General features: G+C 46.1%; 1 protein-coding gene across 10 annotated transcripts in view; it reads left to right on the forward strand.

The window, feature by feature from the left end:
* MTHFD1L (methylenetetrahydrofolate dehydrogenase (NADP+ dependent) 1 like) overlaps nt 1–24,807 on the forward strand; it is a 441,775-nt gene that overhangs the window by 64,062 nt on the left and 352,906 nt on the right. For all 10 annotated transcript variants that reach the window (XM_033938573.1, XM_033938565.1, XM_033938569.1 and 7 more), the window contains 2 exons: nt 4,019–4,110; nt 7,701–7,798. In XM_033938573.1, coding sequence (XP_033794464.1) covers nt 4,019–4,110; nt 7,701–7,798 — 190 coding nt within the window. The remainder of the gene's footprint in view (nt 1–4,018; nt 4,111–7,700; nt 7,799–24,807) is intronic.

Genomic DNA, 24,807 nt, shown 5'->3' on the forward strand with positions numbered 1-24,807 from the left:
GCTCACAGTCCATCCAGCTTTTTGTCTCTTTTGACCCAAACAGAATGGGAGCAGCTAATAGTAAACTCATTTTTTTGTTATTTTTCAATCATTTTTATTAAAGAATCAAAGGTTAACAGACATCAAGAACAATAGCTGTGAGAATCGCTTTAGTATCTTTACAAAAACTAATTGTGTCCAGGGTGGGGTCAGAAGATATTTTTAATTTTTAATTTTGAGTGCAATTTTTGAATATGTAGACGGGGGGGGGGGGGGGTGATAAATGTATTTGTCATAGAATATAATTTTGATTGAATTTAAGTACTATTATAGTGTAAAATGATTGTATAATATGTTGCACTTATTTTTGGCTTCAAAATGAATAAAGATATTTAAACGCAAAAAAAAAAAAAAAAAAAGAACAATACATATCAGCTGAAAACAAACACCAGGCAAGTAAACATAGCAGATACAAACAAGATTAGTTGCAGACAGCACTATAACACAATCACTGATTAAATAAGGAACACTACAAGCACCACAGAAAGCGCCCCAGCTAGTCTCTTGTAATGGGGTGGGAGGGGGAAGGATCCTAACAATAAACTCATTTTATCCAGTTGGCTAGGAGACTGCATCTCTTTTGCTTATGCCCAGGCTGGACTGACTTTGGAGGGTCATGTCACGACTTGGTTTCAGAGCCATGGGTTGCGTCGGTAGCCTATTTCAGGTCAGCCTCCAGTTAAAGAGATTTGCAAAGCTGCAACATGGTCTTTAGTCCACACATTCACATCTCATTACTGCCACGAGCTGAATACGATATGCGACAGCTGGTTTGGTCAGACAGTTCTGCAGAATATGTTTGGAGTCCAGAATCCAACTCCTCCCTCCTAGGCCTATTCTTTTCTGTTCTAGGCTGCACCTTCTCGGTGGGTCTGCTTATTTGTTGTTGGTGTTGATTCTGTTTGATCTTACTGTTGCAAATCCCTATTGACCGTTGTTTATTGTTTTAGGTGAGCCTGGTAGCTAGGGATTCCCACACCTGAGAAACTGTCCTTCTTGTCCTTGGAGAAAACAAAGTTACTCACCTATATCAGGTATTCTCCATGGACAACAGGATAGGTGTTGAGTTGGTTTTTTGATTTCTTGACCAAAAGAAGATTATTGTGTAAATAATTCAAATTCTGATTTTTGGTTGGCAGATTGTGGGGCTCCACGGGACTCACAGATTTCAGGTACATTAGATAGATTTTGAGCCTGCCAGGACAGGGAGGGAAAAATGCTTGAGTACTTGAATGTAAACCACTTAGATAATAAGTGATATATAAATACTACAAATAAAAATTTTAAAATTTTTTAACTTGTATATGAACCCTTTGGGGGAATGGTTGACTAGTTTAGGAATAGTTTATGAATATTTGTGTTATCTTATACTGATGATATTTTAATTCTAGGTCTAGCTTTAGAAAATTTTGAGCAGGCTTTTAAGACTTTTCAGAATACAAATTGGTTGATTTTGAACATCTATTCTTTTTTATGGGTAAAAAAATAGTATTGTCTATTGGCGAGATACTTATAGTTGAGGGAGGAATCTAGGGATTTGGGTATTGTAGTTTGACTTTTGAAAACCAAGTTAATGAATTGAGTAAGAGGGGTTAAAAAAAAATTACGTCAACTACATGCAGTACGTTCTGTCCATTCTACTAATAGTTTTCAAACAATAGTTAGGGCAATTATTTTACCTCGATTAGATTATTGTAATTTATTATACTGTGGTATTTCACTGAAGTTGAAATATAAGTTGCAATTGCTCACATGTATTATTTACTTTTCCATCTGTCAAAGGATGTCAATTCAAAAGATACCATCATCACCTTCTGTCCTATCAAGCAGCAGCATCTTGGGATAAAGATTTAAATCTTTTAATTGTGACATCTAGTATCTAGCAATTTAGGAGACATTTGAAAACATACTTGTTCATTAGCTATTTAGGTAACTAAAACACTTCATTAAGTGTAATTATTTGACTTTTGTAAACTGCATAAAACTTCATGGTACTGCAGTATAGAATTAAATTTTTATGTTATGCTTATGTTATGTAATATTCAAAGCTAAGAAATCTGTTCAGGTGACTCCAGTTTTAAATCAATTGCATTGGTTGACAGTTGAGAAAAGAATACATTTTAAAGAGGTTACATTGATATATAAAATATTATATGGTATGGAACCTGAAAGTTTATTAAGGTATTTATCCTTTCCAGTAAGTAGGATTGCTTCTCATTTTCACCATTCTTTGAAGTTCGGTTATTCAACAAGTAAATATATTTGTTTGAAGTCTTTGATGAGTAAATTTTTTGAATATGTAGGAACCAAACTTTGGAATGATCTTCCTTCTGAATTAAGGAAAGTTTCTTTATATCATATATTTGGAAAATGTTTAAAAACTCATTTTTAAAAAAAATATGTTTATTTAATATTATAATATAAATGAACAAACTTACCATTTAACTGTACAAATCATGATAGTATATATATATGATTATGTAATAACATACATGAAGTAATACATAGTGGAGTCAGTACACACATTACCAGTAGGAGAAATATTGTGAATATGAAGGAGTACACTCAACGAGCATTATGTTAACCCAACAAAAAGTAATCATTATATGTATTAAGCAATATGTTCTAAATTACTGTATGTCAATGGTCCAAAACATAATAATTTTGGACAGGGCTCCAGATTTTAAGAAATGCTCCAGTGGATTGATGTTTTCCTGCGATTGCACCTTCAAATTTGGTAGTAATGCATACAGTGTTCCACCAGACTGAGAATTCTACTTTGGATAAATTCTTCCAGGAATGCAGTATGTTCTTAATAGCTAAAATTAATAATATATTGAGGAGGCGAGCATTTGGTTCTGAAAGAGGTTGCGCAAGGCCCTGTTGGCCAAGGACAATAATTTTAAGTTGTAACGATTCGCGGATCTTCAATAAGGATGTGATGGTATGCCAAACCTTATCCCAGTAAACTGTGAGATGAGTGCATTGAAATATCATGTGGGGTAGCGTTACCACTGATAACCCACAGGACCAACATAAATTAGAAACTTTTTGTGAGAATTTGCTAAGCTTATATAGTGTCCAGTGAATTCAATGTAGGAAGAAGTATATTGACAGAAGAACTGAAGCTGATCTAATTGACTTAAAAGCTCTGGACCACACATCTTGCAAAAAATCTTTATTTTAATTGATTTATTGTAACTGATTATTTTAACTGATTTATTGTAATTGTATTTATCGTTATCCACCTAGAATCCAATTGGAGATTAGAGCAGGCTATATTATATAGAATAGACAGTATTCTCACATGTCCTCCCACTTCCCCTAGGAGTTGAGGTCTGTATGCTTTTTTTTTTAAATCGTACTGCGGGTCCCATGTGGCTCAAGACAGGTGAGGAGACACTCATGTAAGCGTGGTGAGAGCCTGCTAAAGACTTGTGGAAGTTGTAGAATGCTGGGTAGCATCCGTACTGGGATTGCATCGGCGATGTTGCCCCCCATGTGAGAATACTTGTCTTGCTGCCATTTAACACCTGCAACAGGTGAGTAATTTTGTTTTACTGCTTGAAACAAAGCATTTATTTATAGCAGACTGCTTGAATCAATATGCTGATTAAGCAGAGGCTTCTCATGATATTAGGCAAGAGTAGGAGGACTTATCCCTATCTGAAGATACGGTTTCATTTCCACTTTGATGCAGAAGGTGGGCTACATGCCCCCCCTGCACGTATAGTGGTATGGGTAGAGCTACCAGATGACTGGCATCATCCCATCCTACTTTTCCTCTTAAAGTGTGTGGGGGTGGGGAAAGACTTGTGCATTTCTTAGAAGACCGCAGCATATTGATACTGGCAAATAGAATTAGGATGTACCTAGCAATTCCCTATACTGTATCTTGATTTTATTTTATCGTATTTATATTTTTGTACGGAGTGAAATGTTTTCATTAACAGATTTTATTTCTTCATTGTCTTTGTAGGTAAACATAATCCTCCCTATCAAGACTTGCAATACAGCGACAAACTGTTTGGAGAGGATGTAGGCCATTTAGCAGCTGCTCTGCAGATGCAGGTTTGATCCAAAATAAGTTACTAAAGTTTACAGTTCATTCTTGTTATTCACGCGTTCCTGTTGCACGATTTTGTAGTTGCATCCATTGTGACCGATATTCCCCATTCACGCCACTGTGTTTGCATATTCGTGGACCTGATCTTTAAAAAAAAAGCTTTCTTCTGTATCGCTTGATAGACCGGTATAGTTCCTTTACTGATGGGTATTATACCTCACTGCTACCACCAGGTGGAGACTGAGATCAAACTTATATATCAGTATAGCATCCCCTCTACTAATCCAGTCTTCCTCAGTCTCCGGTAGCAGGTGGTAGGCTAATTTTGGCTCCCCTCTTAGCATTGTTGGGTTTTGTGTTTGGACTCCTGGTTCCCCTTTTTGTGCTGGATAGAGCTTGGGCGGGTCCTGTTTGATGTTAAATCCGGTGGATCTTGTTCTGGGTCTCTCCCCCCACCTTCCTCCACTTCCCCATATTTTTGTAGAGGGGCCTCAGCCGGCGGCGTAGCCCCCTGGTTGGTCAGCCCTCCAGTTTTGAGAACCGTGGAATCTGTTCTTTAAAAAAAATAAAAAATCCTGACGTATGCCAGTCTAAAGGGCTAATTTCCCTTTACAACTGCCTTTTTCTGTGTTTTTCTTAACTAACTGGCACTTTTCTTGCAGCTAGGGCGCTTTTCCAGTACAATGAGCACTTTTAAAGTGCTCATTGTGCTCCAGATGCGAGGTACTCGCGGCTGGCCTGTGCAAGTGTTGTGCAGGCCGGAGCGATGGGGAGGCCTCGTTGGCAGCAGATGCCGGTGGCCAGGGCACCCCACCACATGTACCTCGTGAGTTGGGAAGCCCGCCACCCCTGACGCTACATGGAAGGTTCCCCAGTAGAGAGTTGTGCGGGGACAGAAATCCCACCCATCCCCACCCGTCCCCGCCAAAGTCCCCGTGAGGAATCCCCCCCGTCCCCGCGAGGCATCCCTCCGTCCCCGCGAGGAATCCCTTCCGTCCCTGCGAGGAATCCCCTCCGTCCCCACCCATCCCTATAAACTACAGAAATAGTTATTTCATTTAATTATGCTACTGAATTAAAGGCTCTGGTAGAAACCCATTTACAAATAAGCAAAAAGACTTTATTAATTTGGAAATATTAATTGGGAAGAATACATACTTTGTAAACGGGTTTCTACCAGAGCCTCTAATGTTTATAAATTTTTATCAACACAACTAATATACTACTTTATCCTAAAGCAAAAAAAAAAAAAAAAGAAATAGAATTTTTTTCCTACCTTTGTTGCCTGGTTTCTGCTTTCCTCATGTTCTCATTCAATTCCTTCCATCCACTATCTCTCTTTTCTCTGCGTCTTCCATTTACTCTGTTACTGTGCCTCTCCCTTTCTCCCCCCTTCCAAATTGGTCTGGCACCCATCTTCTTCCCTCCACTCCCCCCATAGTCTGGCATCTCTGTCTTCTTCCCTGCCAGCGTCTTCTCCCCACTCTCTCTTCCCCATTTCCTTTCAGCGTTCTTCTCCCCTTCATCTTCCCCATGTCCTGTCAGAGTCCTTCTCCCCCCTCTGTCTTCCCCATGTGCTTTCAGTGTCCTTCTCCTCCCTTTGTCTTCCCCATGTGCTTTCAGTGTCCTTCTCCCCCCTCTGTCTTCCCTATGTCCTTTCAGTGTCCTTCTACCCCCCGTCTTCCCCATGTCCTTTCAGTGTCCTTCTCCCCCTATGTCTTCCCCATGTCCTTTCAGCGTCCTTCTCCCCCCCCATTTTCCCCATGTCCTTTCAGCGTCCTTCTCCACCCCTTTGTCTTCCCCATGTGCTTTCAGCATCCTTCTCCCCCCTCTGTCTTCCCCATGTGCTTTCAGTGTCCTTCTCCCCCTCTGTTTTCCCCATGTCTTTTCAGCATCCTTCTCCACCCCTCTGTCTTCCCCATGTCCTTTCAGCGTCCTTCTCCCTCCCCCCGTCTTCTCCATGTCCTTTCAGCGTCCTTCTCCACCCCTTTGTCTTCCCCAGTGTTTTCAGCATCCTTCCCCCCCTCAGTTTTACCTTAAGCGTCTTTTCCTCTCCACTTCACCTTTCCTCCCTTTCTCCCTCCCTGTCCCTTGCCTTTGTGGCGCTTCCCCGCCCGACTGACAACAGAAAAGGCCCGGCCCGACAAACCTCCCTGTCCTGTAGCCGCAAATCTAAATTACCTTCTTACAGCAGCTGGAGTATTGAAGCTGCTGTAAGAAAGTTCATTGCTCCAGCTGTCTGTTTGCTCACTTATTTGGGGGTAAGGGGACTAGGAAGTGTTATGATGGTCCCCAGCATAACTCTGCAGTGGCTTGCATGCAGTTGGTATGGTTTCTGGACACTTCACATGTTTACACTATAGTGCACGAGAGTTTTATGTTAATTAAGTTTAAGAAATTGTGAATTTAGAGTGTACCCTATAGAAGAGTAATTTTGAGAGCAAAAAATAGTACTCACTTATATTAACAAATGTTATTCAATAAGAGGTGTGAAGTGCTTTAGCACACAAATGCAATATGGGCATATCTGTGACCAGAACATGGGAAGTACATGGGCAGGGCTCCCAGTTATATATGTGGAGGGACATTTAAATAAAAAGTCAAAGTCCCCTTTTGGCCTAAGGCACTAGGCACCCAAAGTCAGCAGCAGGGAAATGCCCATTCTCGAAAAAAAAAAAAAAAAAAAGGTCCAAAATGTGGTGGTGTTTTTTTTTCTGAGAATGGCCTACCTATACGTTCAGGCATTTAATCACCCAGACCACCACTACATCTATCTTTTAAACATATTCCAGACCAAAAATTTGCCCAAGACCTAAACCCCCAAACCAAGACTTTTTAGGCATAGGAGGGGCCAGTCCTTCGCCTAACAGCACGATTCTCTAACCGGCGTCTGTCATAAGCGTCAGTTAGAGAATCGGGGAACCCATTTCCCCCCGCGAAGACTGCAGCAGGAGGGATGCCCAATCCCTCCTGCCAGACACCCCCGAAGCCGCTCGCAATGATCACTGGAAGGATAGATGCCCAATCTCTCCCGCTGGACAGCCCCCCTTCCCCTGGCAATGATCGCTGGCAGGAGAGATGCCCAATGTCTCCTGCCGGACACTCCTCCCTGAACCCCCGAATGATTGCTGGCAGGAGAGATGCCCAGTTCCTCCTGCCGGACACCTCCCCAAAGGTAGCCCACCTGGACCCCCCCTACCTTTTTTTAGATGGCTGGCTGGCAGGCCCGCTTTCACTGGATGCAGCGGGGAGGGGCTAAGACCCTGATTGGCCCAAGCTATTAAGACCCCTCCCATAGGAGGGGCCTTAGACACTTGGGCCAACTGGAATCTTAGGCCTGTCTCCCAGTGCATTAAGTGCCTGGGCCTATCAGGGCCTTAGCCCCTCCGCGGTGCATCCCAAGATGCAAGAAAGACCCGGTCGGCTGACCATCAAAAAAAGTTGGGGATACAGGTGGGCTTGGGGTGTCTGGCAGGAGGGACTGGGCATCCTTGAGGTAATCATCAAAGAAAGGTGGGATGCTTGATATAGTTCATATCAAAATAGGCAATTATGTATTGTGATGTGAAGTGAGTATTTTCTTTTGTATTTCAAGAATGTCATAAAAAGCTGTAAGCAATGGATCCAAGCACAGCAGTACAAGAAGTGGAATCTTCGTTGTTTGAAGCTTCAGCCCCTTTCCCCAGTTCCCAGGTATGTGCAGATTTGTATGGTCTGAAATAGTTAACTGTGCAAGAGCTATAAAAATTGATTTCTGTTTTATCTTTTCAACAAAATTTGACAAAATGGATTCTTGTGTTTGAAAGCTCAATCCTTAACAAATCTTTTTAATCTGCAGTATCCCCAGCCTTCTTGTTGTCCTTGCTACTACAGGCTAACAAGTATATGGTGAGGTGCTCATTTAGCCAAAAAAGTGCATAAATGAATGTTTTGTTATAGTGTGCCTTGAACAGTTGTATGAAAGGTTACTTTTTCTTTCTTTAGCTATGTATTATGCAGGTGTACTGTGAAGGTGAAGCACAAATTTACATAAAGATTGGTCATAGGCAGGTGACCTGTGGATTGAGAAGTCGAAAATGTTTATAGAATATGAGCAGATGTTTTTAATGTATAATGAAAAAAAATATTGAACAATAAAATACAGTTAATTTTAGGTTGCTGTTTAGTAAGGGAGATTCGATCATTAGGCATGCAGATATCTGGGTGGCTGGTGCGAAGGTAGCGGATCTTCCGCATCATCGAAATAAGATTTTAGACACTGCTGGGGAGAAGCCTGCTGTCTCGGTACATGTGTGTACCGATGACAAAGGGAAATCCTGGAAGGGAGGTTCTGAAAGTCAAATTCAGTTAAATCTACTCTGGATTCCGTATGTGTGGTGATTTATCCCTTCTGCAAACTGGGCTAGCAGAGTGAGAATACTTATAGCTTTGAGCACCTCCCCCTAGAGGCGGAGCTCCAGTCCATACCTCAGTTTTTTCATTGCAAGTGAATTGTGAAGATCTGTTCTGCTTAGTTTTTTTGCTTTCTTGTGTTTAAAGTTCATTTTTTTCTGAGGCTTTGGTGTCCTGAGACCTCATTCTTGGGAATTCTCTGCCTGGGAAAGGTTGTAGATCTGCTGTGCTGGTCTGCAGCTCTGCAGGGCAAGCCTTTCGGTTGACCTGGATAGGCAGCTTATGTTACAATTATTTGTATTTTTATTGAGGTTTTTAATTTTAATCCCCTTTATAGCCTACCTGTAATTTGCTTAGAAGCTTTGATAAGCGATGGAATCAAATTTTAATAAAAACTTGAAAACCTATTTTTTTCTTCTGGGTTCGGGGACCATTCCCCTGGGAGCCAGCTCGCTTTCTGAGTTTCTCAGTGGTTTGAGCGTAGGCTATAGGTGCCATGAGTAAGAACTCTTCAGGTATCAGGTCACCGGCTGCATATTTATGTTTGTTTATTGAGAGCTTCTGTACTGCTACTAATGACTGGGGAGTCAATTCAGAGCGGTTTACATGACCCCTGTCATGCTCCAAGGTCCCTGGTAGGTGGAAGTCGGTCTACCTGGCTGGCAACCTGAAGAGTCCGTGGTCTGGAAGAGTCCTTTTCACATTTTCAATTGCATTGAAAAAAGCTGTAGGCAGGCACCAGCAGAGAACTGTGAGTACAGCCCCATGCATTCCAATGGAAGAATCAGGGTGGGTCTGAAAATACCGATTTTGAAGGTTTCTGGGGTTAGGGCTCACGTCTCCAACCTCCCACATCCCCTTTTTTTGTGTTTTTGAACTTTTCAAAAAGTCTCCATGGGCCATTTTTGGTGCAATATTACTGGTAGCCATACTGGATTTAAAATGATTTTATTTTCAAAAGCCTCTATCTGCCTCAAAACCCTCGATTTTAACATTTTTATAAACGATATTGCTGAAGGGCTGTTGGGTAAGATTTGCCTCTTTGCGGATGATACCAAAATCTGCAATAGAGTAGACACCCAGGATGGTGTGAATAACATGAAGAAAGACCTGGTGACGTTTGAAGAATAGTCTGAAATTTGGCAGCTAAAATTTAATGCTAAGATGCAAGGTCATACATTTGGGCTGCAAAAACTCGAGGGATCAGTACAGTTAAGGGATAAAGAACTTATGTGCATGACAGAAGAGAGGGACTTGGGTGTGATTGTATGTGATGATCTTAAGGTGGCTAAATAAGTTGAAAAAGTGACAGCGAAAGCTAGAAGGGTGCTAGGTTACATAGGGAGAGGTATGGCCAGTAGGAAAAAAGGAGTTATTGCTCCTGTATAAGACTTTAGTGAGACCTCCATTTAGAATATTGTGTACAATTCTGGAGGCCGCATCTTCAAAAAGTTATAAAAAGGATGAAGTTGGTCCAGAGGAAGGCTACTAAAATGGTATGTGGTCTTCATCATAAGAAGTATGGCGACAGACTTAAAGATCTCAATCTGTATACTTTGGAGGAAATGTGGGAGAGAGGAGATATGATAGAGACATTTAAATACCTATGTAATGTAAATGCGCATGAGTCGAGTCTCTTTCATTTGAAAAGAAGCTCTGGAATGAGAGAGCATAGGATGAAGTTAAAAGGAGTAATCTAAGGAAATACATTTTTATCGAAGGGGTGGTAGATGCTTGGAACAGTCTCCCAGTAGAGGTGGTGGAGACAGAGACTGTATGAATTCAAGAGGGCCTGGGATAGTGCCATAGGATCTCTCAGAGAGAGAAAGAGATAATGATTACTGTGGATGGGCAGATTAGATGGGCCATTTGGCCTTTATCTGCCATCATGTTTCTGTGTTTCTATGACCTAGGGGATCATCTTCTTCACCGGTGTTTGCTTCTTGAGTAAGCAAGCTGGCCCCTGACTCCAGTGACCTTTTGGATCATGATGGATCAGATGAAATGTCAGATTTCATGCCACTTTTGTCCCAGGATTCTGACGCAATCCTGGATGACACCAGTTTGAGTTGCTGTGCTCGCGTCTTTGTTATTTCTTTTGTGTCTTTTTGACCGGGTCTCCGGTCTTGCTCTGGCCGCCTGGCCTCGTAGGGCTGCGGCCGTCTTTTTTCTTATGTCCCGGCCTCACACCGGGTTCAAGAACTGCACTAGGTGCAACCGGGTTATCTCCATCCCCGATCCTCTTCATTGGTGTATGGAGTGCTTGGGTGCGGAGCACCGTGCTGAGTCGTGTCCGTGTTGTGCGACTCTGCAACCGCGGGCTCTTCGTTGGAGGGTGGCCAAGATTCTTCAACTTTTTGCCTCTATGGATCCTGAGGGACAGGCCTCGAGCTCGGCCTCAGCACAGGTGTTGGGTGCCTTGGCCTCAAAGTCCCCCTCGTCCTCAGCTCCTCCTGTTACTCGGGTAAGTTTCCTTTTTCCTCCTCAGGTGTGCCGGCAAAGAAGCCTACCTCTGAGTCTCATGCAAGTGCCGCCTCGTCGGCATCTTCGAAACCTCATTCTAAATGTGCCTCCTCAAGTAGGGAATACTCTTCTTCGAGGTCGCCCCCGAAGGAGCGCACTGCTGCACCTGTGACCCAGAATTTGGTTTCAGTGCCTATGTTCGAGGACATGCTTAAGGCTATCCTTACATCACAGCTTTCCTCGGTGGTGAGCCAACTAGTCCCGACCTCGACGTCTCTGACCTCAGTCTCGACCCAGCCCCGGTCTGACCAGCCTGAGCGTCCTTCTCTTGTGTTTCGGGGCCATGCCCGCAAGACTCGCAGGGTTCCCTCGAGCAATTCTTCGTCTCAGGAATCGGGGCCTGTGTCTTTCCGGGGACCCATGACAGGAGCCCGCTTTTCGCCCGCTTCTTTGACGAGGTTTGCCCCTTCTAAAAAGCTGCGGTCTTCTCCGCCCCTGCGGGGCAAGTTTCCGACCGCAAAACCTTCTAGGCACACCCTTGCCCTTGAGTTGGACTCTACTTTGCATTCCCCCTCGGGGCTGATGACCAAGGGGTCTTCTTCAAAGCAGGTGGAGGAGTTTTCCTTTCCCCATCTTCTCCGAGGCTCCACAAGATGGTCCCTCGGACTCCGGGGTCCTCACCGACTCATCCTATGTGGGGTTATTCCTCGATGCCCCCGAGGCGATTTAGTTGAGCCTCCTCGATCTCCCATTCGCGGGACTCTGAGGCTCTGGCATGCTATTCGAGGGAAATTTCTTCCTCTTTCTCTGCTGCCCCAGATCTCACTCGGGTTCTCTTCAGGAGGATGAGTCTTCTTCTCGAAACTCCTCCTCCACTCGTTTCATTTATGACATGGGCGAGGCCTTGAACCTGGACCTCCAATCTGAGTCCCGTTATACCCAGGAATTCCTGGTGGAAATGGGTGTTGCTTATCCGCCCCGTGAGGCACTGCGCTTGCCATTGCACCAGGTTCTCCGCAAACATTTCTCCGGAACCTGGAGACCTCTTATGCGGTCCTGGCTGTTCCTTCCAAATTGGAGTCCCGTTACCGGACGATCCCGGTCAAGGGGTTTGAAAGTTTTCAGCTTTCTCACCAATCCTTGGTGGTTGAATCTTCCTTGAAGAAATCCAACCCCTCAAAGGTATACGCTGCCATCATTCTGGGTCGGGAGGGCCGTACGATGGACAAGTTTGGTCGCCGTCTTTATCAAAACTCAATGATGGTGAACCGTGTCCTCAACTATAACTTTATCTTCACATCCTATCTCCGGTTCTGTGTGGAAGCCCTCCAGTTGTTCCGGGCAGACGTGCCGGATTCTCGACGTCAGGAGTTTCGTTTCCTCGAAGAGACGCTCTCCCAGCTCCACCTCTATATGTTTCAGGCGGCCTATGATGCCTTCGAGTTGTCCTGGAGGGTCACGGCCTTTGCGATCACCATGCATCGTCTCGCTTGTCTCAGGATTGTGGATATGGATCCGAATCTCCAGGATCGTTTGGCCAATCTCCCTTGCGTGGGTCATGAACTATTTGATGATTATATAGAGGTGGCCACTAAGCGCCTCTCGGAACACGAACGGTCCTTCGCCTCTCTGCTGAGACTTAAGCCGAAGACCCCTCCGTCTCGGCAGTACAAAATTCCTCCCCAGAGGTATTCGCAGAAATCTACTCCTGCATTCTCTCGGCCTCCTTCGAAGCGGCCGCAGCAACAGCAGCAGTGTCAGGCTAAGGCCCAGCCACCGGCTCCAGTTAAGCCTGGGCCGTCTTTTTGACAATTCCAGTCTGAGCCTTCGGGCTCCCTTCCTCCTGGAGCCTTCCCTCCTCCCCATTGGGGGTCGCCTCCATCATTTCTATACCCAGTGGGAAGTCTTACCACCGACAGTTGAGTGCTTTCCATCATCCGGGAGGGGTACTCCCTTCACTTCAGTCACATGCCCCTGGACCTTCCTCCAAGAGAGTTTCCTTCTGCCCAATCTCAGCTGCCTCTCCTTCTGCAGGAAGCTCAGGCCTTTCTTCGCCTTCGGGCAGTCGAAGAGGTTCCTCCGGACCAGTGGAATACCAGATTTTATTCCTGGTACTTTCTGGTACCCAAGAAGACGGGGGATCTGCATCCGATCTTGGACCTCCGTGCTCTGAACAAGTTTCTGGTCAAGGAGCTGTTCAGAATGCTCACCCGTCCTACTTTGTACCTCCTCTTGGACGAGGGGGACTGGCTGTGCTCACTGGACCTCAATGAGGCGTACACGCACATTCCGATACACCCGGCATCTCGCCGGTATCTGAGATTCTGGGTGGGGGATCTCCACCTCCAATATCGTGTTCTTCCCTTCGTCCTGGCGGCCTCTCCGAGGGTTTTCACAAAATGTCTAGTTGTGGTAGCTGTGGTCCTGCGTCTCCGCGGCCTGCAGATGTTTCTCTATCTCGACAACTGGTTGATCAAAGTGTCCTCGCGCCACGAAGTTCTGCAAGCGATGAATCAGACCATCTTGCTCCTTCAGAGTCTCGGCTTCGAGGTGAACTTCCCCAAGTCCCACCTCTGTCTGTCCCAGTCTCTGGAATTCATTGGAGCGGTCCTGGACACGATTTGTCTCTGCTCCTTCTTGCCTTGGCCTCGTCAAGAGGCCTTTGTTCGTTTATGCCAGAGGGTGGCCCATCTGTCCTCGGCCCCGGCTCGGCTCCTGATTTTCCTCCTGGGTCACATGGCCTCTTCAGTTCACGTGACTCCTTTTGCCAGACTTCACCTCCATATTCCACAATGGACTCTTGTGTCCCAGTGGAACCAAGATCGCGATCCTGTCTCTCGACTCATTGTCGTGACTCCTTTGTTGAAGAAGTCTCTCCGTTGGTGGATGCTCTCTTCCAATCTTTCCAGAGGTTTTCTGTTTCATGCCCCCCCTCCGCAGAAGGTCCTCATGATGGACTCATCGACCTATGCTTGGGGGGCTCATCTGGACGGTCTTCGCACTCAGGGTCTTTGGTCCAGTGCTGACCGCCTTTGGCACATCAATCTGCTGGAGCTTCGAGCGATTTTCCTCGCCCTGAAAGCTTTTTTCACCTGCTTTGTGACCGAGTAGTGCTGATCCGCATGGACAACCAGGTCGCCATGTATTATATCAACAAACAAGGGGGCACGCGGTCCCTGTCCCTGTGCCAAGAGGCGATACTGCTCTGGGATTGGGCCATCCGCCACAACATATTCCTTTGAGCGATATACATTCAGGGCCAGCACAATTGTCTGGCGGACAGGTTGAGTCGTCTTCTGCAGCCTCACGAGTGGTCCATCCATTCCTTGACCCTGCGTCAAGTATTTGCTTGTAGGGGGACTCCGGACGTCGATCTGTTCGCTTCCCCCCTCAATCACAAGTTGCCCTGCTTCTGCTCCAGGGTTTACACCTTTCTCAGCTCGAGGCGGATGCTTTTCTGCTGGACTGGACGAACCTGTTTCTGTATGCGTTCTCTCCATTTCTTCTGATTCTGAAGAATCTTGACAGGCACGAGTGCCACGATAGCTCCTCAGGGCTTCTGGCTCCGCGGAAAAAACTGAACTGAGGACCACGAGGTGGGGATGCGCCCTCTAGTGGGCAAGAAGGCATGCACATGCGTGGTGCAGCATAGCAAACTTGAAACTTCAATCAAGTTTGCTTGAAAAGCTGTCCGCGCTGGGGCTCCATAGATGACGTCACCCACATGTGAGAATATATGCCTGCTGTCCCTGGATAACACCTGTTACGGTAAGTAACTGTGCTTTTTGACCAGTCCATTTTGCAAAATCTGTTCTCCTAAATTGCCAACTCTCTCTCCATCCTATTCTGGTTAGCTTGGAGGTCTCCAACATGTAGAGAATATGCTGCCTGCTTGTCCTGGGATAAAGCACAGTTACTTACCGTAACAGGTGTTATCTAGGGACAGCAGGCAGATATTCTCGCAACCCACCCACCTCCCCGTGGTTGGCTTCTTTGCTAGCTATCTGAACTGCGGCCACGCTGAAGAGACGCATGCCGTCGGGCGGGAGGGGCACACGCACATGCGCGGGTCAATCGCAAGCTTGAAGGTCTTCAAGCAAGTCTGCTTGCGAAAACGTCCTCTTTTCTTCTTCAGTCTCTCACACCCCACTCACTTTAATTACCATTGTTTCAAATAGTTTACAAAATACAGTATAGGGCAGGGGTCTCAAAGTCCCTCCTTGAGGGCCGCAATCCAGTTGTGTTTTCAGGATTTCCCCAATGAATATGCATGAGATCTATGTGCATGCACTGCTTTCAATGCATATTCATTGGGGAAATCCTGAAAACCCGACTGGATTGCGCCCTCAAGGAGGGATTTTGAGATCCCTGGTATAGGGGTACTTAACTTGAATAGATTCTATTTTTAGAAAAGGCTTCAAACTTATAAATGTGAGATGAATTTCTCTCTCTCTGGAACCTGAAGCCTGGACCATCACTCCTTCCCTTCTCTCTCTCTCTGGTACCTGGACCTTGGCTTACTTTCCCTGTCTTCTTGGACAGCCTCTCACCTATCCAAACACAAATTAATGCAGGTAAACTGTCCTCTCTCTCACACACACACAAGCAGTTTCTGAATCCACTCTGTATTTGTAAAGCTTATGTCTATTTATTTCTGTACATTTGTAATCCAGTACATGCTGGATGTATAACTCTGTAACATTGCCTTTCTGTAATATTAAGCCTATTTCTGCACATTATATTCTTTATGAAATCACTTTTGGCTGTCATTGTCAGTAATTTCACTTCCTACTGAGAATCTTCTATGAGGGTATTGAATCCAGAACCTGCGGATAGTAAGGCCGCCACATTATATCATTGGGGCTTGTTTGCTTCAACATTACCCCTCCAAAACCTTATATTTTGGGGTGGGGCTCATTCTTACACTTGCTTTTTGTTTGTCTTTGCTCTTCTAACACCTTCCAGGAGATTTTGGCTCACTACTAATTACAAGTTTCAAGTTCAAGTTTATTATGGATTTGATTGATCGCATATTCAAAATTCTAAGCGATGTACATATCAAAAAAAATTAAAAATTTTTAGGGGACAACAAGATAAACAACAAAGACTAAATCTTATAAAACATATTAAAGACTAACCTTACAAACATATATTAAAACAAAAAGAAAGAAAAGGAAGAGAACATAAGTTGTTGATAGTAAATAAGACACTTATGAGAAAAAAAATAGGAAGGGAAAGATCAATGTATTTCAGAGAAGTTTGTATTATTTGTAAGTTTGTATTTGTTAAAGGACACAATCAAAGAGCGATTTGCAAAGTAAGATTTAAACCAAAAGAGGACCTTATCCCTGATGCCAATAGAGTGGAGTCTATCTATAAGAAGGTTGCAGCTCTACTCACTCGAGGAACGTCGAGAGAGGGGAGATATGATCGAGACATTCAAGTATCTCACGGGCTACATCGAGGTGGAAGAAGACATCTTCTTCTTCAAGGGTCCCGCGGCAACAAGGGGGCATTCGTGGAAAATCAGGGGCGGGAAACTGCACAGTGACACTAGGAAGTTCTTCTTCACTGAAAGGGTGGTTGATCGCTGGAATAGTCTTCCACTTCAGGTTATTGAGGCCAGCAGTGTGCCAGATTTTAAGGCCAGATGGGATAGACATGTGGGATCTATCCGCAAAGATAGATAGGGAGGGTCACTGGAGTGGGCAGACTTGATGGGCCGTGGCCCTTATCTGCCGTCTATTTCTATGTTTCTATGTTTCTAATTGTGTCAACAGCAGATGAAAGATCAATAGAAATCAGGCACTGAAAGGGAAAGATTTAACCGAAGTCTCTCTGTAGCTCTGGATTTAGGCCTCTTTCAAGTTGGATGACGTTACTTCCTCCTGAAAGGCAATTTTCAAACCATCTGCATAACAGGCTTTGCCCCAGTTTTCAGAATGAAACTTGATGTCCACTTTTAGTTTGAAAATTTCCTAAGGAAAAAGAACAAATATTTGCATTTAACTCTGTGGCTACATTTCTGACCAAAACTACAGACACAGCTTTGAAAATAAAAAAAAACCCCAACTATATGTAGTTTTCTTCCCCAGCCTCCAGAAATGTTTCTATTTACATGAAGGTAAAAATAAGTAGGTTGTGAAATAAAGCATGAACTTTTACCTCAATTTAAGAAAGGTGTAATTTAGAGGCAGTTTTCTTATCCATGCAAATCCTTTTAAAAATTGCCATGATGCACTTAAGATAATTGAGGAGGAAATAATTTTTTACTCAGAGAAGAGATGTGGTAAGAGCATATATTGTAGCTGGTTTTAAGAAAGGTTTGGACAGTTTCCTGGAGGAAAAGTCTATAGTCTGTTATTGAGAAAGATATGGGGGAAGCCACTGCTTGCCCTGGATCAGTAGCATGGAATATTGCTACACCTTGGGTTTTGCCAGGTACTTAGTGACCTGGATTGGCCACCGTGTGGATGGGCTACTGGACTTGATGGACCATTGATCTGACCCAGTAAGGCTATTCTTATGTTCTTGTGTTAAAGTTGCAGGCAGATGGAATTCCAGAAAAATATAAGAATTAAAATTACTTTCTTTGCAGTTTTGTCTGTATTGTCCTCTACTCAACTTTAACTATTTGGTGTTTTAATGATATTACTCTTACTATTGCCAGCATTTTGACATGATTTTGCAGCACTGCTTTAGTGAAGTTCTCAGTCCGTAAATATTAAATGTTACTGATCCACTCCATCTGATGATCAGTCACAGATTAATGATAGTTGATGTAAAAGGTTTTGCACAGCTCTGGTCACATTGCCAGATGGAAATAGTTGCTTTCTGAGATATGGGCTGCCATTCTGTTAAAATGAAAAGGTTTTGCTTAGTTTGGCTGTTGGAGAACATTAGAAATTAAGCATAACAGATTTTTTTTAAAAATAAAATTCTCTTGAGATAGAACATTCTGCTCCAAACAAGACAATGTTGAGATATTTGAAGGGTTCTTTGGAAAGGTTTAGATTTTTATTATTGCTTTGTATGCTAGGCTAATTGGTGGCAGAGAGAGATTTATTTTTGTTGCACTTATATTTTTTGAGCAGTTTCGGAAAGACAAAAAGACCTCTTATATTGCTCTGTGTGTGTGTGTCTGTACTTGCTCATGTGTACTTGTGTTCCCCTAATAACTTTTATAGGATATGAAGACTAATAAGGGTGTAAGTTTTTCAGATCAGGTATACTGTATTTGTGGATTGACGCTTACATGCGCCTTGACAAGTGAGCTATTTTATTTTTGGTACAATTTCTTTGATTTGTTAACACTGCATTTTAGATTTTGTATTTTATTAATTTTTTTTAGTAAAATAATGTCAAACTGATGGTTTTTTTTCAAGGACGTATATTAGGTATTCATGATCTCAACCAACCCAATTGGCTGTGTAATCATCATGACAGGTTTAGGAAGCCCTAATGCAAGTCTCGAGTTTATTAGTGCTTGATATACTGATTTACATTCCTTTTTTGATTCCTGCACTCCTTTAAGTGATCAATAAGTGACTACTGACAACTACATATGTTGCTGTAGCCACTAACAATGCTGCTAACATATTGGTAAAATTACAGTAGTACACAGTTATATTCAGGGCTGTAAAGCTGGAGTCAGTAAAAATGTACTAACTCCAGCTTCAAAAGATGAATTTTACAACATTATAATATATAGAAAATTTGTTATTTTATGCTTGTATAGTTTTAATGTGACCCCCTCCCCCTGGAAAATGCTTGACACTGAATAGCATAACATTGAATTTCTAGACCGTATAGCCTACAGTGGTGTAGGATTTTCCAGGGGGTCACTGAGATTTCAGACTGTGCTTAGCACAGTTTGAAGATTAGGAGCAGGAGGTTCTTTCCTCTTTGGGGGGGGGGTGAAGAGTATAAAAGAGACTTCATTAGGCAGTTTTTGACTTCTGGTTGTTCGTTTTCCCGTCAGTGATCGGAGGGGACTCCTAATCTTCCAGGAGGGAACAGAGAGAGAGAGAGAGAATGAAAAAGAGAAGTCTGTGATTATTCCTGGCTCCTGCCCAGGCTTGATATTTGGAGGGAGGCTCTCTGAGTTACCCAGGGAGTGGGCAGAGGAACTCAACTGTTTGTATGGAGAAAAAGGGGAAGGTGTGGCTCACTGGTAGAGCTGCTGCCTCTGTACCTAGAGGTTGTAAGATCAAATCCCAGTGCTGCTCTTTGTGACCCTGGGCAAGTCACTTAATCCTCCAGTGCCCGCTTGTTTGAATGTTGGCTTTCAATGCCAAAGCCACAAAAAGGTGGTATGTGAGTCCCTAGTCCCCTTCCCTTATTGATTTACCTGAACCAGACCGAGACATTTTGTACATAGTTGCTGTGAACCACTATCAAGTTGAATAAACTGTTGTGTTCATTCCAGTTATCCTAGGACAGGGGTCTGCAACCTTTAAGACATAAAGAGCCACTTGGACCCGTTTTCGAAAAGAAAAAAAAACTTGGAGCCGCAAAACCATTATAAAACAAATCTAACACTGCATATATTGTTTCTTATCTTAATGCTATATACAGGATCACTAAATTGAAAATAAAATCATTTTTCCTACCTTTGCTATTTGGTGATTTCATGAGTCTCTGGTTGCACTTTCTTCTTCTGACTGTGCATCCAATCTTTCTTCCTTTCTTTCAGCCTCCTGTATGTTTCCTCTCCTCCAGACCTCATTCTCTCCCCCAACTTTTTCTTTCTGTCTCCCTGTTCCCCCTTTTTTCTGTCTCCGTGCCGTCCCCCAAGCCACTCGGTTTGCTGCCACCGCAATCGGGGAACAGCCCCCAAGCCACCGCCGTCCCAAGCTTTCCCTGCAGAAGTGTTGCGCTGACCAGCATTCCGCTCCCTGACGTCAATTCTGACGTAGGAGAGGAAGTTCCGGGCCAACAAGGCATTTCTCCTCATTCCATCCAGCCTGAGCCCCATCTCTCCTTGATCCAGCATTTCCCTTCTGTGTCTGTCAGAATTACCATTCCACCTATTTTCCAGCATCACCCTTCTTTGTGTCCATCTCACCTATATCCCTATCTCACCACTTTTTCAGAATCTTCATTTGTCTCTGTCCTTATCTTTACGCCATGTTCACCATTTGCCCTTTCAATGTCTTTATCTCCCCCCCCCACACTTTTTCAGCATTACTTCTATGTCTCTATTTCACCTCCTCTTCATGTCCCCTCTGTATCTCTATCCTTATTCAGTAGGTCCTGCTTACCCTTTCTCTTCTTTGTTTCACTATCTCCATTTTCAGCTTTCCCCCCTTTTCCTTTGTTACTGCACCCGGTAGCCAGAATCTTTCCACCCTCCCTCCACTCCGGCCCAGCCCAGTATGAAAGATTTCCTTTTGTTTCCCTCCCCTCTCTCTTTCTCTCTCTCTTCTCCTCCCTCACCCACGAGTCCTGCATCTGGCCCTCTCCCTTCTACCTGCACCTGGCAACACCCCCCTGCTCCGCGGCTCTCTTCAGCAACTCGTCAGCAGCAGTGATCAAGACAAGCTGCCGACATCGAGGCCTTCCCTCTACGAGTCCCGCCTTTGTGGAAAAAGGAAGTTGAAACAAGCGGGACTCGCAGAGGGTAGGCCCCGACGTCAGAAGCTTGTGTCGATCGCTGCTGCTGAGTTGCCGAAGAGAGCCGCGGAGCAGGGGATGTGGCCGGAAGCAGGTAGAAAGGAGAGGGAGATAGGAAGGCTGTAGATCTCCGGAGCATGACACCGACCCCGGCCAGGATGATTTCTTTTTCAGGCACCTTACAAGTCCAGCGTCGCGGCGGGAAATAGCCATGCTGAGCAGTGAGCTCAGCACTACACAGATGAAAGCCTTGCTTGCTGATTGGTCCGGCGACACGGCGGGGCGGGGCCGCCGGACCAATCAGCAAGCAAGGCTTTCATCTGTGTATGTGCTGAGCTCACTGCTCAGCATGGCTATTTCCCGCCGCGACGCCGGACTTGTAAGCCTGTGTGACACACTACTGGAGCCGCAGCAAAGGTGGAAAAGAGCCGCATGCGGCTCTGGAGCCGCAGGTTGCCGACCCCCGTCCTAGGACAAGCAGGCAGCATATTCTCACATATGGGTGAAATCATCCACGGAGCCCGGTATGGACAGTGCTAATCTGTACTGTCATTTCAAGTTTTTGTGAAGCTTTGAGACTGCCCATACCGCACACGCATGAGTGCCTGTTCACCTGACGGCTCACGGTTCCTCAGTTCTTTGTTTTCCACGGAGGGAAGAAGTTGTTTTTGGACTCTGTCCAAATGATTTGCCTTCCCAGTCAACTCTATTTTTGGCCTTTTTGGCTCATTGTCTTTCTTTTAAATTCTAATTTATGTTTACTTTAAACTTCGGTTTCTTTTCTTTTTCATCAAAAAAATAAAAATTAAAAATAATAATTTTTTTTCCTCAGAATGAAAGCTCTGACAATCCCCAGCAACTCTCACTGGTTCACATTCACACACCCAAACTTACGTTGTCTGTTTCGGCTGCGGCTGCTTTCAGACTGTTTATGGATGAAATTGAAAAAAAAAACACCCCAATTTATGGCTTGTTTTCTACTCATATTCTTTCTATTGTGTAGTTCCTTTCCCTCCTAAAAAATTATATATGTATAATCTGCTACATGTTATTTAAGGTAATATGAATATCTTATGACATACGGCCCAAACTGCAATTGTAGTAATGAGTTAATTAGATAATACGCACTATCTGTTAACTTGCTTTGTCTGGTTTTAGCTACTTTGAAAACTCCTGGTGGTGTTAGTTGAAAAGGATTTTGATAACAGTATGTGTATTGTTGCAGTGCTTGGGATTGTTAATGCTGTATTATCCCAGGACAAGCAGGCATGATATTCTCACATGTGGGTGACGTCATCTACGGAGCCCCGGCGCGGACAGCTTTTCAAGCAAACTTGCTAGAAGTTTCAAGTTTGCACACTGCACCACGCATGTGCGTGCCTTCTGCCCACTAGAGGGCGCATCCCACCTCGTGGTCCTCAGTTCAAATTTTTCCGCGGAGCAAGAAAGCCCTGTGGATCTGAGCTCCAGTGTTTTTGCCTTCTAGCTGCCGCGTTTAGTTTGTTTATTGATCGGATTAATCGCGGTGCTGCTTTATTTTTCGTCCGTCTTACAAAAAAAAAAAAAAAAAAAAAATAATAATTGTTTTTCGTTGGGCTCCGGGGGCTCCCGGAAGCCTGAGCCGGGGAACGTCGGTCGTTCCCGGCCTTCTTCTTTTTCTCGTCGATGTCCCGTCCTGTTACGGGATTCAAGAAATGCAGCCGGTGTGAGAGACTACTCTCCATCACCGACCCTCACCGGTGGTGCATTGTCTGTCTTGGGCCCGAACATCCAACAGCCTCGTGTGATCGCTGTGCTACCTTCCAGAACAGGGCCCTCCGTCGCCGTAAGGCCAGAATGGCGGAATTGTTCGCCGTCGACGCGCCGCCCAAGGCCTCGACGTCGGCCCCGGCTTCGGCCCCGGCCTTGACCTCGGCCTCGGCGTCCTCGGGGGCCTCGGCGTCGCCTCGGCCCTCATCTTCGAAGCCGTCGTCATCGAAGCCAGCTTCGGGTAAGTCCTCTGTTCCATCCCCTTCAGCAAAGAAGCCATCCTCGAGTCAGGCCAAAGCGGGTGGGTCGACCCCGGCCCCGCATCGGACCTCGACTCCGCACACCCCGAGGGAATACTCGAGACCGAGGTCGCCCTCCAGGGAGTGTGCCCCGGACTCGGAACTCCCCACCTTCGTGGGGATTCCGGCCTTCCAGGATCTCCTTCGAGCCTTGATCTCATCGGAGCTGTCGGGAGCCCTGGAAGTGCTGCAGCGTGCTGCGGGCCCGGCGACGTCGACCTCGGCCGGGGCGCCCTCGGCCTCGGAGGCCCCGGTCTCGGCTCCCTCGACCTCGGGAGCCCCGGCCTCGGCGACCTCGGTCTCGGGTATTGCGGCCCCGTCCACCTCGGTCTCGGCCCCGCCCCGGACCTCGACCTCGGGGGAGCCTCCTGAGCGCAGTGTCCGCCCAAAAGAAAAGTTCCGCAGAGTGCGCCGACTTTCCTCCTCGGCTTCGGGATCTTCCCCGGACGCCTCGCCCTCGAGGCGACCTCGGACGAGGCGCCGATCGAGGAAGCCTAAGCGACCCCGGGGCTCGCCTCGGCGCGATCGTTCCTCGTCGTTCGGGGGCGAGGCGCTGCAGGTGTCGGAGTTGCGCCTCGATAATCCGAGGCTCCTCCGCTCACCTCGGGGAAAGTCTTCCCGCGCCGCCTCGCCGAGGAAACGGGAGAGGACCCCACGGACCCCGGGATCCTCCCCCAGGGACTCCCCTAGGAGGATGATTTCACCCTCCCCCTCGAGGGCCGTGGAGAGAGGATCCTGGGATTCAGGATCGGTTAGGAATCCTCAGTATTCCCATGAGGCCTCCCCCCGCTCCTCGGTGGGACGGTCGAGAACCCCGTCCCCCCAGGCTAGGCCGTCCTCCTTCTCATCTTTTGTCCAGGACATGGCCCAAGCCCTGGGGATTGACCTGATGGTAGGTTCCAAATATTCCAAGGAATTTCTAGAGGAACAGGACCTTCCCACTCCCCCTAGAGAGGTACCTAGACTCCCTCTCAACAGTGTCCTCCTGCAGACCTGGCTGAAGAACTTGTCGAGCCCTCTTACAGGCACGTCTGTCCCGTCAAAAATGGAATCAAAGTATAGGACGATTCCCCCGAAAGGGTTTGATAAGGCGCAGCTCTCCCACCAGTCCCTCCTGGTGGAACCTGCCCTTAAAAAATCACAGCCCTCACGGGTTTCTGCGGCGGTTCCACCCGGCAGGGAGGGGCGGACCCTGGACAAGTTTGGCCGTCGCCTCTATTCAAACACTCTGATGGCCACCAGAGTTCTAAATTACTCCTTCACCTTTTCCTCCTACTTGCGTGGGATGGTGAAGGACCTTCCTCAATATCGGAACTCGTTACCGGACTCCAAAAGAGCAGGATTCGATAAGTTTATGTCCAACCTGTCTCAATTGCGGTTGTACCTTTTCCATTCAGTGTACGACACCTTTGAGCTGGTTTCGAGGGTGTCGGCCCTCGCAGTGGCCATGCGCCGCTTGGCCTGGCTTCGCACCCTCGACATGGACCCAAACCTGCAGGAACGTCTTGCAGACCTGCCCTGTGTGGGGTCCGAGTTATTTGACGAGTCTTTGGAGGCGGCGACCAAACGGTTGTCGGAACAGGAACGCTCTTTAGCATCCCTGGTCCGCCCCAAACCTAGGCCCCCGCCACAGAAACCTTTCCGGCCTCCGCCGCGCCGGTACCCCCAGAAGTCGACCCCGTCCTTCTCAAGACCGCCTCCGAGACGTTCGTCTCAACGAGGCAGAGGGGGACAAACCCAAGCCCCGGCGCAGGGCCCTTCTAAGCCCGCGCCTTCCTTTTGACGGGCTGAGCGGACGGGGCGGGTTCCCCTCCGCACCTTCACCAGAACCCCTTCCTATCGGGGGGCGTCTTCGGTCCTTCCGGAAGGCATGGACCGCGATTACCTCAGACGCTTGGGTGCTCCGGATCGTCTCCGAAGGCTACTCGCTCAATTTTGTGTCCTCACCACCGGACAGTCCCCCAAGTTTAGCCTGGTGCAACCGGTCGCAACTACCGACCCTTCTGACCGAAGCCAAAGCTCTCCTGAAGCTTCGGGCGGTCGAGCCGGTCCCCAAGGACCAGTGGGGGACGGGATTTTACTCCCGTTACTTTTTGGTCCCAAAAAAGACCGGGGACATGCGCCCCATACTCGACCTCAGGAAGCTCAACAAATGCCTGGCCAGGGAGAAATTTCGAATGCTAT

This window comes from Geotrypetes seraphini, chromosome 3 (genome assembly GCF_902459505.1).
Source record: "Geotrypetes seraphini chromosome 3, aGeoSer1.1, whole genome shotgun sequence".
Lineage (NCBI taxonomy): Eukaryota > Metazoa > Chordata > Amphibia > Gymnophiona > Dermophiidae > Geotrypetes > Geotrypetes seraphini.